Source organism: Octopus sinensis, unplaced genomic scaffold, assembly GCF_006345805.1.
Source record: "Octopus sinensis unplaced genomic scaffold, ASM634580v1 Contig10934, whole genome shotgun sequence".
In the NCBI taxonomy this organism is placed as follows: domain Eukaryota; kingdom Metazoa; phylum Mollusca; class Cephalopoda; order Octopoda; family Octopodidae; genus Octopus; species Octopus sinensis.
In genome coordinates, this window is record NW_021832230.1 from 242,673 (window position 1) to 257,946 (window position 15,274).

Below are 15,274 nucleotides of genomic sequence, written 5' to 3' on the forward strand. Positions count from 1 at the left end.
AAACCATTGATTAATGCTAATCTTTTCAACTTTTTAGAACTTTTTTATTAATAAGATTTTATTTTTTTATTATCAATATTTTTTTGCAATGAAATTTTTTGTAGGAAAAATATTTGTTTTGTATTTAGATAATTGACCTGACCGATCTGGCGCCCCGGCCGGTCTGGACGGTGACATATGGTTAACATAAAATTTTAAACAAAGAATTTTTTGGTGTTAATCCCATTTAGTTTGCTATTAATCCCATATTGTTTGGTATTAATTTCACTTTGGTATCAATTCTATCAAAGTACCACAAGGGCTATCTCAGGTAGTTAGGAGTCAATAGGTACATTCAGGCCTATATAAAGTCCACTGGCCTGAGAGGACTTTAAAGAGTGTATTTATTAATGCACGCAGATTTAGCCCCCTAATTTCTCATGGGCAGATGGACCGGTTGAAAAAAACTCTCTTCGAGGTGTTTCTTCGACTAGAAGCAAAAGAACTAATTTCCATAGTTCGCAAGGGATAAGTCATTAGATTAATTTAGTTAACTTTTATTTATCTCTGTTCTTTGGTTAATAAAGTATATTTTTAAATTTAAATAATATTGGTTTTGTTCAATGTGTGAGAATCCGTTATTTTACGATTTTAAAGAAAGTTTCGACGATCAGGAAGTATCATTTCATATAACAAATATGCCTGGTTTTTTAATAGTATGGATAGGAACTTTGCCCGTTTTATCGTCACTGTACATGAGTTCCCCCATATTCTCGGATCATCCATCATACAGTTTGTGGGAAAGTAATGACGAGAGTAATTATAGTTGTATTGCTTCGAGACTTTCAATGATATGTGGAAAAACTGTTTTTCTTTCTATTAGTCTAAACAACTTGGATAATGATTTTCTTAATTTTATTCAATCTCGTATTGCTGGTTATCTTCGAAATATTAATTAACTTTTCGTTATAAATAAAAAATGACTACTTGTTTTGAGTTTTCTTGAGTAAAAAAGTTCTATAGTGATGAAATGACTTTTTGTTAATCTAAATCATGTCCATATACCAATTCCTTAGTGAAGTTGTACTCATTTTATTTGTTAACTTATTTACTGTTGACATAATGAATATCTTCGTCAATAAAAAATGATTTTTAGACTAGCTAATAATACCAAAAATTAAGAAAGAATCTTTATTTTTATGTTGAGTATTTCGTTATTTTGGCTGATGACAAAAATAGAGGGGTGACTATTTTTTATCCTAAAAATAATTATTTACTATTAACCCCACGTGCCTTAATTCATACTCAAATATTCATACTGAAATCCTGACTATACTAACATTGCAAAATAAATGTAAAAATAATGAGTTTGTCCCATAAATGTAAACTAATAAACAATTCCTCAATAATAATATTAAAAAAATGTTCCCACAACTACTAAAAATTTTTCTTATGTCTTTTAATCTGCACAATAAGATTATGCACTGATATAATATCCGATGGAAGGGGTCCGCACTGTCCAACAATTGAGCAGAAACGACTATAATAATTTACCAATAAAGCCAAAATTCCCTGAGATAAAAAACATTTGATCTACCTTTAAAATATTTGACCCATTCGTAAAATTAGAAAATGAAAGCGTCACATCAGAACAAATCTTCTCAATAAGAGACTTCCAATGAGTATTAAAATGTTTAATGACTCGTTCCAAACAAGAATCATAACTCAACTCTAAAGTAGTAATAATAATAAAACTATCAATCTGGTCAATAGCAATTTCTTCATATTTTTTAACAAATACAATCAAATCGGAAAAGAAAATAAGAAGTATTTCCTCACTGTAATCTTTACACCACTTGTTCAATTTATTTTGGCATGCCTCCACTTCACTGCTGGAAGTCACATGAAACTAATGCGTAAAATAAAAATGAAAACAAGGAGAGTAGAAAGAATCACATCGTAGTTGTTGATTGCAAGTGAAAACTGATCCAATGACTTTGGAAAGAAAGAAGCCATTCTTTGAATGAAAATGTCAGTTTGAGTCCACAACTGTTCAATATATACGTATAGAGTTTGTGAATATCCTCGTTTATTAATAGCCGTTAGCGAAGATAATAATTCGGCACAGCGACGAACAACCTAGTATTAAAATTATGGTAATTCACAAAAAATGGAGAATGTGGCGAATAATCCATTCCTCCCAGATCTCGCATATCGAAATTTCTCAGACTGTCGAGATTCAGCCCAAAAATACAGACAAATCTCTCCCAAAACATCTGATAGGCCATAAGCCAGTAGCTAAAAATGTCAATTAAGCATAATTTAAATATGGTTTCGCGCTATTTTATGGCTTCAATTCATTATTTAAATTAAAAATACTAATTAATAAAATACCTATCCATCGAATAAATTTTATCTTCATTTGCTGCGTTTTTTAATTTAAGTAAAATCTGGGAGCAAAGAAGCATTCCAATGACGTCAAAAGAATTGGAAATGTTAGTCGCCATCAACTTCTACAAATAATTGGAATTAACGAACCGTCAAAAAGTGGCACGTGGAATCAATAATCTTAGAGTGGAGGAAGGATAACAATTCATTGTCACGAAGAATAAAAAAATCATTCAAAAATATAAATTCGCGAGAATAATTTGCCAAAAGAGCATATTGTTCACTCCGCAAAAGTACTTCGTAGTTATGCTAAGAAGACACTTAGTACTACAAATACATTTTTCATATTATTCTGATCGATATAGGGAACTATCACCTGTCCCATAATATCATTAAGAACTTCGTCCCTTCGGTCGATGGAGAAGAGAGAAGCACTACGCGAAATGTTTCCAGAAGATGAATTTACAATAGTATTAGTAAAGATATCTAAAAATAGAAGTATAAAATAAAACTTTTTCTTCTTTCTTTAACGCTGGCTAATAAAATTTTTCCATTTGTCCGATGATCTACGACCTAAGAAAAAAAATAATAGAACAACGATTAAATCGGAAAGGGCTTTGCTATATGCTTTGAAATAAGAATAATAAAGGCATTTCATAGTATTTCCATACTCTTCTAAGATTTTAAGAGCACAGTCAGGTCTATGAGCAAGCAGAAAGGTATATAAATCTCTAAAAATAATTATAAGAAACAAACCTGTGCTCCATAAGTGTTTCCTGAAGGTATTGATAATTTGAAAGAGTCCCTCGCAGTTCATATATTTTTGAATTCAAAAAATCATGTATTTTTGTAGAAGCCTTAATGGAAAATTAATATCAAACATGTTTTATGACTATTTCTAAATTTTCAATCACCTCTTGACAAGCTTTTGGTTTTTCCTCGTCAAAATTCGTTATAAATTGCATTTTTCGATCTAACATTTCAAGTTGGTTTTTAAACTCGCTTTCAGTGACTGGCAAGTTAATTATAATTCTAAAACATATTCCATTAATTAAAATAATTAGAAAAATTTAAATATGTGATAATGAAACCTCATCACTGAATCAGGTACTGTAAGCTCGTCGAGAATTGGTCCAAGCCGATTTGAAATTGACTGACAATTTTTAGTGACAATTTGAATTCCCTGAGACTGACTTTGAAGAGAAGTAATTTCCTCGTTGAGAGTGTTAATATTTTTTAAGAATCCACATAGAAATGTTTCTATTTTCTAGTTATTCATAAATGAATAAAATACTTCGAGAACTTTATCACATTCTGAAATTTTTTTCCTGACAATATTTACATTTTTTGCCTCCTTTAAATCTAAAATGTTATTATCTAATAAAAACATGTCTGAATAGCGACATCTTTGGATTGTTCCAATTGTTTCTTAGCATCTTTAATATAATCGTCGAGGCTTATGTCCTAAATAGCATAGCTATTGAGCTAATCAACCTTATTAAGAGAAAGTTTCATTACTTCATCTGAAATCAATTCGTCGTCGTTCACTATTCTAGTAAACAAAATATTTTAATTACATGTCAGTAATTCAAGTAACTCTTTATCTTCCTTTGTACACATCAAATAATTAGCCACATAGGTCAATTCATACTATTTTATTTAAAAAAATTTTAATTAAAAAGTTTTTTTGTACAGAAAATAATTTCAAAATAAACTAACTCTGTTTTGAGTACATTTCTCTTTTCGGAAATAGATTGCGCGTAATAATATTCAAAAAATATTTAATTCATGTCTTTTCAATATAAAAAGGTCTTTTATGTTTAATGCTAGTGAAACTCATCACAGACTAGGTTTGTAAAAACCAAGCATTTTTATCATTTTACTTGAGAATTAACAAAATGTTACATTAACCAACAAATAAATACCTCAACAACGTACTGAGACTCAGTGACTATATGTGTAGATGTGAAGTAAAGATGTAATTCGATTGCCTTTGTGGTTAATCAAGTTCGTTTCACGTATGTAGAGGACATCTACAATACGACAAATTTGATATAAGAAGTGTTAAGCCATAGAAGAGCATATTATGTGGTGAGCATATCTCCATTATCTTCGTTCTCTGTTTGTACAGCTAAGTACTCCCTGCTAGTTCAAAAAAATGTTGATAGAACAGACAGACAGAAATTTTTATTAAAAAAATAAGAGACTGTTACAGAAATTTTTTGACGTCCGATACAACGAGACGACTGCTCTAGGTACTCTAACTCTTCTGAGGAAACGTCTATTTTCTGTCTGGAGCAAGCTGGGCGGTTACTGGTCCCGATCGATAAATAGGTCGGTCACTCCGGAAAGACCGGATAGATTTCTCAATGACCTAAAATATCGATAAAACATCACACCGGTTATATAATAAACAATTATTGACGATATCAAGAAATTCGCTCAGCGTATAGAAAGCATCCATTCGATTTCAAAAATTTCGAGTCATTTAACAAAAACTATTGGTCAAGTCTTGGATGAGCACAAAGTTATAAGTATCTTGTTGTAGTGAACTACATACAGTCCTGACATAATAATTTAAAAAAACTAAAAATCTTATTTAAACAAAACAGGAAAAAATCAGCCACTGCATCCACGACATCCACAATGAACACATTCAATTATTCTGCCCTGTATGAAAAATAACAAAAACTATTTTAAAACCCTTTCCAATTTGGTTTTTGGAACTCTGCAAATACAATTTGTATTAAAATTAGTGTCTGTTGGCTGAATACACCTCAGACAGCACAAATTCTCAAATCCGTTCTTTTTCCATTTTGCAATCAGATTTCCGTCAGCAATTTTTTCGTCAATACAATATTGGAATAATTCTAAAATATTCGGAATATTATTAAAGCACCTTTACTAATTGATTTGTTTTTATTATAGAGATCGAAGATATATCGAGATTTTTGGTTTTGAATTTTAAAAATCGGCCACAGAGATTCTACTTTTCTTTTTCCTTCGTGTGGTTCATTTTCGACTAAATTATATAAGCTATAATTCTGTTACCTTCTCTCATACGGTCTTCTAGTTCATTTATTTTGGGCTCAATTTCTTCCCAGCCTTCGGGTGCAGGCTTTCGGCTGCGACGTATTTTACCCATCTATTATATGTGATACAAATAAGAACCACAACAAGCGAACGATAAACTAAGTTTATTTACAAATCTGATTTTAATTAAAAAAATATTAATGTAATGAACAAATAACACTATATTTTTCCTTTATGTCAAGGAACGGACTGAGATTCAGATTCAGGCAATGAAAGTTTTGAAGGACAATGGAAGGTACTATGAAGCAGTTGGAAATAATTTCTGAGAATGTTCAAAGACCATGTGCTAAGCTCAAAACAATAAAAGTCCAGGACCAGATGAACTAAGACCAGAACTACTTAAGTAGGGAAGTGAAAACTTACATGTAACCATAGCGGACCTCTTTAACGGAATATTTAAAATAAATGATCATCCCCCTGGGACAAAGGATACTGTTCTCTGTCCAAAACCGATCAAAGGGAAAGTAAAGAACCTCGGGCCAGTAATCCACATGAATGCATACAGATAGTGCTGGCGATTATTACTTTACAAAGAATTAAATCTCGACGGAACTATTTATATCCGAACTATTTATATCCCCCGTTATCTCTTGTGCTGTTTGTCGTATATCTGGAAGCTGCATTGAGAGACTTAATACCATACTATGAAGGAAAGTTCAATGTGGTGGCACATAGAAATGATGTGAATTTTATTTTTTTGAGGAATGCTCTGGAAAGCCTATTGAGAGTGATGCCAAATAAACTTTTGGAGTAGTTCCTCAATGTCGATGTGGCGAAAACAGAATTTAGTGAACTTGTCAGACAAATTTCCAAGTTGAACGAACACTCGAGAAAAGTTAGGAAACTTGGATCTCTATTGGGAGATAAACAAGGCGTAATTATGCGGACAACACACACAAACAGCGCACTACGTAGCCTAAATGGAAATTAGCTAAACACAAAGGACTCAGCATACAAACACGGATACTCTTATACAATTCACTGGTGAAACATATCTTCCTCTATAATTCAGAAACATGGGGACTTTATAATACGAACAATCTTAGTCTAGACTCGTTCTATAGAGATCAATTTTCACGTAGCATCCAAATAGCATTCGAGGCTCAGCTGTTAAACGGTTTATGCCAAGACGTCAAGCACACCAATATCTCTCAAAGTTACAGAATACAAGTGGAAGCTATTTGGATACATTTTAAGGATGGATTTCTAGGCACCGGCAAACACCGCTATGGAGGACTATTTCGAAGCGGACAGCCCACATTTGAAATGCCATACGTATATTTTCTATGTAGTTTAATTGAATTTATTAAATCTATCTATGTGCGCATTAATTTTATTATTTTGATTCTGATAATTTTTGTTAAAATGGTTTAATTAATTAAAATTATTGACAGATTCCTCAAAAATCTTAATTAAAACAAATTCTATTCCTTGTGGTTTTTTACTCGTTTAATTGCGGTGTTGTATTATTATTCTTGTGACCAATGTCAAATGAACTAAATAGATCCACAATAAAGAGATCATTTTCAGCAGTTTCTAAATTATATGAGGAAATAATATGCCCGATATGTTTGGACGTCATGGATGACGTTTTAATAAGTAAGACTTGCCTTCACAGATACTGCAAAGTCGTTATTTTATAATCAAATATTTTACAGAACTGCATAACCACATCTATTAATACTGGAACTAAGGCTTGTCCCATTTGCAGAACAAAAATCATTTCTCGCAGATCCCTTCGATCGGATCCTATCTTCGAAAATATTGTTGAATCGATGAAGGTTTTTTCACCAACCAAAGACGATGTAGTTGTATTAAACATTTTATATCAACTAGGAGTGTTACCCAGAAATGTTAATAATTAGATTGGCGCCTTATAAAAATGTGAATCTATTTCCCAATGGAATTCATGTCATGGTTGAAACTAGGGCCAGACGTTAGTCTAATTTTTCAAATTTTAGTGAAAAGAGTTTCAGATCTTCTTTCTTTATATGCAGATAAAACAAAGATTGCTTATGGTATGGATTTCATTAAAATTCATTATAAGGATATTAGATCGTTGGTTTTTTATCGATGAAGAGGGAGAGATTATACTTGACTTGAATGTCAGATTTGCTGATCTTAAGGGTATGAGAAATGGGATAACTTTATTTTTTGATCTAGTCTAATTATTTTGTATTCACAGATTTTTAAAACAATTCTCTTATTTTTGATAAACCTTTTCTATTTAGAATATACTAATAAGCCAGTTTTTGTCAAATTCTAATGAAATTTCGCCAATCTATTATGAACAACAATGTGGGAACCCCTCAAGGCGACTCTCTCACCTCTACTGTTTGTGATCTACCTCGAGGCTGCTTTGCGAGAGCTGAAAAGCTGATATGAGGGGCCACTCACCGAATTTTATTTACACTGATGGCGTCGACTTGGTGTCGACTGAGAAATCCGCGCCTTCAGACTATTGGAGATCGCACCGGAAAAACTCGGAGAATGGTTCTCAATTATGAACACTGACAAGACCGACGTTGCCGTTCAGATACCCAGGAAACATGGAGACTGTAGATAGTCACTAATTTTTTGTTAGATTTTCCATTAATTGTATGTTCAACAATCAGTTTTTTGGTTGATAAAGATATAGTATTCCCTTTTTTGTCCATATATAGCTCTTACTCTAACACAGAATTTCCCAAAAAACGTTAATTCTTGCTTATATGCGAGAATTGACACAAATGCTTGGTGCATTAACATTAATGTTTAATGCGTCAACACTGATGCTTGCGCTTTCGACGTTAAAGCTCGGAAAACCTTATAATATTGTATGAGTTAAATTTGCTTTTTATTTAAATAAAAAAGTAGATTAAAAACAGAATCCATATAGGCAACTTAATAGTGATAGTCAATTTTTTTGAATTCGACGTGTTTCCTCATGGAAGTCTTTGATTAGTTGTAATAATTGGAAATTAAATTTTTCAAGTATGACTATGTTGCCAATTATGGTAAATTAAGAAAGAATCGTGTTTAGGAAGTACTGTTAACTGTGATTTATTTAATTTATTGTGATTGGAGAAGATATGGATAGTCAAAATCTTTTTGCGGAAATTAATAATATCAACAAGACTGTTTAAAAATATTTTTGAAGACAATGCCATATTTAGAGATAAAATTTAAGCTAGTATTTAGAATAAAATTTCCGTTAATTAACAAAAATGTTGCTTTACTTGATTATACTTTTTTCTTGGACAAAATCATCTTGCCTTCCACCAACGATGGACATGTCTGATACAACTTTTGTACTCAATCATTTAAATTACACTATTCAATGTCCCATAAAAGCAACGCCAGTCGCAGAATATTTGTATATATGACCTGTGTGACATAACAGATGGTTTAAAGGAGGGGTTCCAATAAATTTTGAATATAATGGATCATACTACCGAGATGGTAGAAATTTAGTATTCGACAAGAACTATGAAGAATCAGGTATCTTTAGTTGCAGTGTGGAAAACGAATGTGGTCGAGAAATTTCTCTTCCAATAAAAGTAGAAGCCCTTATTAAAGAAACAGGTATTTTTACCAATGAGTGACACTCTTAGTTTTTGATAATGGAGAACTTAAATATGCTATTCTTGACAGTGAGGGAATATATGGGGATTGCTCTTGGTTTAGATTTTGCGAAGCTGATGGCACAAATTTTCTTATTGCGTCAAAGGCAATAAAAGATAGACTGATCGTTGAGAACAACAAATTGCATATTAAACACTTTGTAAAAGAAGATTTGGAATGTGCATATATTTGCCAAGGCAAAAATGAAAACAAAAAATTTTATTTCAAGAATTTTGATAAAGGTATAATTACTTTTAATAAAATAAAGACGCTATTCTTCCTTTGAAACCTATTTTCCCTAGAGGACAACATATAAAAATAAAATATGGAGAATCGGAAAGAATTCAACCATGTGTGTTTTTGGGAGGGTTTGACATGGAATATTAATTTTAGGTGGCAAGACAAAATTTATTATTATGAAGAAGGAACAGTTGTAGGAATGAATAATATGTATGTAAACGCCGAAACAAAACGACCAACACGGACAATATCCTGTATTCCATTCTATAATGAACAATTTCTCAATCTTTTAAAACATGATATTAACATTTCAATTTTTGGTAAAATTTTTTAAAAACTTTTAGAACCACCATCCATCTCAAATACTTTGGTATCGATGAATGTTTCAAAAGGAGATGAAGTGACATTTAAATGCTTATCAGAATCAGGCTACCCACAAACAGTGGTAAAGTGGTATTTTGATTCTGTTGAATACAGTATTTTCTTTTAATAAATATATTTAGTTCCGGATTTGTTTGATGTTAAATCGACGTTGTCTAAAGATAACTCGACCTTGAATATTACTAATGCACTTCGGTCTATGAGCATTCGATGTCTAATTTACAACGATTTTGCAAAAGCTGCGAAAACAGTCTATCTCAAGATTATAGAAAAACCTTCAATAATGATACCACATTCTAACCTTACTATAATGAATCCGTTAAATCTTCATGGAATTACATGTCAAGGATTTGTCGATCCAATTCGAGAAATGACAATAACTTGGTTATATGACGGAAAGTTGATACATCAGGACAAAAATCATTCCGACTACTTAATATTATTAGATAAAAATATGAGCAGCTTCTTTTTTGTTTCAAACTTCGACAATTCATCAATTTTTAACAAACAAAAAAAACCTCTAACTTGCATTGTATCAGACGGATTTTCAGAAGTAAATCGTACAATTCTGGTTGCATTAGAATTTAGTAAGCATGTTTAATAAATTCAAATTTGATAGATTTTGTACAAAAACTTTCCCTCATGAATATTTTATTGATTACTTTTGCAACACTTATTCTTATCTGCTTTTTATTCGGCGGAATTTTCCTTTATTATCGCAAAAATCACTCGGCGAATAAGGGTTTGATTGAGTTAATATATTTTTAGTTTCCACAATTTATTACACGTATGATGAAATGAATTTATATTTTCAGGGTTTCTAGAACTCGGAAACCGAATACAATGAATATCGAAGAACTAGAATACTTAACAAACCGTTTTCCACAGAAAAATAATTTTTCCTTACTAAAGAATGCAGAGACTTTTTACGAAACTTTAGTTTAAAATTAAATAAAATAATACTTTTTTCATTAATAATACAAATTAATAAATATATTCATTTCACATGATCGCAGATAGTCTTTTTAAAGCTTGTTTACTATCCCACTATATGTTATTGTGATCATTGACGTAGATATTTTTGTTGTTGTGCATAAGTGCCAATTCATCATCAATCAAATCATACCTGTAGAGTTTTATCAATTTCGACATGGTTAAAATATCCCCGAGATGCATCTCTGCTGTAATAAGAGTTATATTATTTTTTTATTTATTAAAAATATGTCTGACTTGTTATATTGTATGTTTGTACCTGTATAGATTTCAGTATCAATTGATAATTGAATAAAGTGGATTCATAGTCTTTTCAGATTGATTAAAAATTTCAAACATAGGTGAACTTGTTGCATTTAAAAACTTAGTTATGACGTATAGATTAGTCACGGTTAATCATTCTCATACATCTTGTTGAGAGATGATCAATAGTTTTTTATACAAAATTAAATCGATTGCATTTATTTCAATAGTGTGTTAAAATAAAGTTTAATTTTGTATTGAAAATAGCTTCAGATCTTAAATTGTTGTTTTCTTCGCCGAACCATAACTAGAACTTTTAATATGGTAAAATTTTTGGAAACTTTGTTATTGTCAATTAAAATAAGATTTAGTTTAAAGATTTTCTAAAAATTTGTTCAATAAAAATTTTTAAAATTCAACATAAAATCACGAATACTTTGAACCAATTCCTGTAAAGATTCAATTAAAACTACTTTTTATAAATTCCTATTTTTAAATTTATTGAATAAAATTAAAATTTGAATTATAATGACATGTATCACATGAATTTGTTGTTTAAAACAGAGGTTTCCAAATGGGGAGGCGCGCCTCCCTAGGGAGGCGTTGACTCGTGTCAAGGGAGGCGCGAAAAGTATTTCAGAAACATTTTTTAGAAAATTATATCTATGTAAAAAACGTGACTATATTCCGATAATAAGAGTTATTAATTTAAAAATTATATTTTTTCAAAAATTTATTTAATTTATTAGACAATTAAATAATTTTAACACATGGATAAATTCTTGAGTGGTTGCAAAAGAAATTCACGATAATAAAGATTTTGACGATGGTCAAAAAAATCAAAATGATTGGAATATAATCAATACCACTCCAAAGACAAGAAAATACTTTCCATCTACTTATTGTTAGGATTCACACAAAATAAAAGCATTTATGAAAAAATTGGTATTATGGAAATCAAATATACAAAAAAATATCTATGACATGTTTCCACTTTTAAACACCTTTTGCGCCATAGTGACATTGAAGCAAACAAAGACATATTTGCTGAACATTGGATTGTTTGTTGAAGCATTTTGCTCACTATTTTAAAGATCTCGACTGTAAAATGTTCGAATGGATACAGAATCCATTTATTGATGAAGAAGATAATCAATTTGCATTGACAACTTTTGAAAAAGAAAAATTGATAGAATTGTCATGCGATACATTATTGAAACAAAAATTTGAGAGAGAACCGCTAATTTCTTTTTGGTTAAATGTAACAACGGAATATGAAATTTTGTCGAATAAAGCAATGAAAGTTTTGTTGCCATTTGCTACTTCATATTTATGCGAAACTGGATTTTCTGCACTAGCTGCAATTAAATCTAAATATCGAACTCGTTTAGTAGTGACTAATGAGCTAAGAGTAGCACTCTCTGCGATGACACCAAGATTGAAAAACTTTGCGCCAAGATGGAAAAAAAATTATCTCATTAACTTTTTGTTTTAAAAAATTGTTTTTGATAAAATAATAATTGTATTATATTATGGAATATAAGGGAGGCGCAAGATTGTACTTTTTCTCTAAGGGAGGCGCGTAAAAAAAAGCTTGGAAACCTCTGGTTTAAAACAAAGAAAATGGCGAAATTAATCAGACCATTATGCGAATATAACATACATGCAAACTATAAATTTGTCAATGTTTTAAAAAATGAAAATAAACTTGAAAATTTTAAAAGAATCTATCATTTACCACAATCAAAAAGTTTGCAATTTTGCATATTCTTAAAAAACTATTACATTGGATTTTACACAGTAATTGTTTTAATTTTATACAAATCAAAGAAATCAATGCCAAAAGTTATTTTACTTCTTACTGTATCTGCATTTATTATTTGCATTTTATCTATTTATCTACAAAAATTTATAAGCAAAATACAAATTGACAAAAAATTAAAGACAATTGTAATTTCTAGTTTTGATTTTTTTGGGAGATCCGTTGATTGCCATGTCGGGACAAATTGCTTTGGGCCAATTACAAAACTTTCTGATGCTTTATCAATGTTATGCGTGAAAGGCAATACTACTGAGTCAAAACCCAATTGGAATAATAAATATTTTATCATTTCAAAAAAACATGGGATTATTGACGATCCTTCAAAATTTAGATTTGTCTTTGGTCAGTTAAATTGATTATACTAAAATTGAATTTTAATATTTTTTCCATATTTTGATCAATTTAGGAATAGTATAAACTTTCAATGAGACATATTTTTTATTAATGATCTTGGATTTTTTATTGAATTTTTTTCAAAACAGTTTTTTGGGATAACAAAACCGATTTTCCGATTAAAAAATAAAACAGAACTAACAGGTTTTGCACTACTAAACTATTTAAGGTTTAAAGTGGGTCTTACCAAAAGCAAGGGGTATTTTAAAAAGTGGGACAAAAATAATGTTGGTTCAAAACTGTCTAGATCAATTGCAAATGTGACTAAGTAAAAACCTCTAGATCTGCATGTCTGCGCAAATAAAAAAGTTTGATGCTGGAATTAAAAGAAATCTTGTTATCTAAACTATGGGGGAGATGGTGAGTGAAGGGAACTTGCGAAATTTTTTGATGTTTCGAAAACTACTACTTATCGTTGATTAAAAAACAAGGAAAAACGTGTTTAGCAAAAGCAAAAATATTTCTTGATCAACATAAAAATTATTGTGTTAAACAGCTTGAAATTATCTCTAGGATTACTTTTTAGACCTTGAAAATTCCTTTAAATTCTAATCTTAGCTTAAATGTGTTAAAAAACCATTCGAGTCCATTTGGACGGTTCCTGTTATTCTTTGAAAGATATCAAGTATGAACCAGAGAAAGGCAATAGTAAATTAAATAAAAAAATTATTATTTTATTATTGAAATATCAATCGGAGAAAATTTAGGTATTATTTATGAATGAAACAAATCTAAACATGCAAAAAAATCGTTCGAAAAAAACAAGGGATAATGTAGCTGCAACAAGTTCTCAAGGTGCCAATGTACATTTTATTTATGATGTCGGCTTTTTGGGATTGTTGAATTATGAATTGAAACGAGGATTCTTTAATAAAGAATCTGCCCACAAATGAGTGAGAATTTGTCTACGAAAAGCCAGGAAGCTTGCAATTTCCCAATTATGCTAATAGTAGACAATGCTCCATGCGATTCAGGAATTGAAGAAACTTTCAGAGATAAGGAATTCATCGAAAATAAATTTTAAGATTGGGTCCCTATAGTCTTATGCTTAACCCAATTAAGAATATTCAGTTAGTATTCAAAGCTGATATAAAAAGACACATCGCAACAGACATAAAAAATATTTTGTATGGTGTGAGACAAGAACCTTTGTCAAGTATGGAGTTTCAACATCAAAAGTTAGAAGAAATTATTTTAACTCATTATGTATAAACACTATCTTTATGCAACACGGGAATTGCTAAAATTCAGGGGTTGGCCTCATCAGTGTTAAATAATGATGACACGGGTTACTAAATAATTTTATTTTTCCTCTTTACTTTTGGTAAGACTCATTTTGCTTTTGATAAGTACCACTTTGCGTTTGGTAAGATCCACTTTTCTTTTGGTTAGTACCACTTTTGCTTTTGGTAAAACAAACTTTAACCCTAAATAGTATTAATGGCACCTTAATCAATTAGTTTAAATATTCGGAGTAGTAAATACTATTTTGTGACATAAATTGTGCTAATAATAAAATATTGAAATGTGCCAGTAGTAGAGTAAGGTATATAAACTTTGAGAAAATGTCGAAAAAAACATATGGCAATTTTCAAAAAACAAGTTTTAATTATTTGATTTTTCTAATTTTTTATATGATTTTTTAATCAAGAAATTTTGTTGAAAAAGATTTTCTTTAATTACAAAATTTCATTTACTAAGCTTTACAGAATTTATTTAATTTATTTATTTTATTTAACCGCCAAGACCAAAAGTCATGTGATCCTGATGCACTCGACCAAGGACCTCATCTTCGCTCGGTGATCTTTCCACGAGCCCACACAAGATCGCACCGGGCGGCAGGCGGTTTTTGACGGAGCATTCGCAGACGGGCCGAGGTTCAGCTTGATGAGGTCTTCCAGAGAAGCTGGACCGGGGCGTTGGCTATCATGCGACCAACGATCGGTTAATCTGAGGGCCCTTTGTTGGGCCTCCTCAATTCGCCTCCTGTCGGACCACGATAACCGCGGACCCCATATTCCACAGGTGTAGGCAATACAGGGTTCGAAGTACTGGCGGTAGATATTCGCCAGTACCGGGTGCGACCCGTTTTTCCATATTCCGGATAGAGTTCGTAGGATGTTCAATTTTTTTTCGCAT

General features: G+C 31.0%; 1 protein-coding gene and 1 long non-coding RNA gene across 2 annotated transcripts; one reads left to right on the forward strand and one right to left on the reverse strand.

The window, feature by feature from the left end:
- Positions 1–3,129: 3,129 nt before the first annotated feature.
- Positions 3,130–3,773, reverse strand: LOC118761231. The gene is made up of 3 exons (XM_036498997.1): positions 3,756–3,773; positions 3,459–3,634; positions 3,130–3,399 (listed from the first exon to the last, which is right to left on the reverse strand). Exons 1-3 carry the CDS (start codon positions 3,771–3,773, stop codon positions 3,243–3,245), a joined length of 351 nt encoding a protein of 116 aa, XP_036354890.1. The 3' UTR covers positions 3,130–3,242.
- Positions 3,774–6,913: 3,140 nt separating this feature from the next.
- Positions 6,914–7,396, forward strand: LOC115228695. The gene is made up of 3 exons (XR_003883243.1): positions 6,914–7,088; positions 7,119–7,265; positions 7,297–7,396. It is a non-coding gene; the product is annotated as an uncharacterized LOC115228695 (long non-coding RNA).
- The last annotated feature ends 7,878 nt before the right edge of the window (positions 7,397–15,274 follow it).

Excerpts from the sequence above, each read along its gene's own strand:
- LOC118761231 (XM_036498997.1), bottom strand. Across the intron at positions 3,400-3,458 it reads GTACCTGATTCAGTGATGAG|AATTATAATTAACTTGCCAG; the intron begins GTTTCATTATCA and ends AATATGTTTTAG.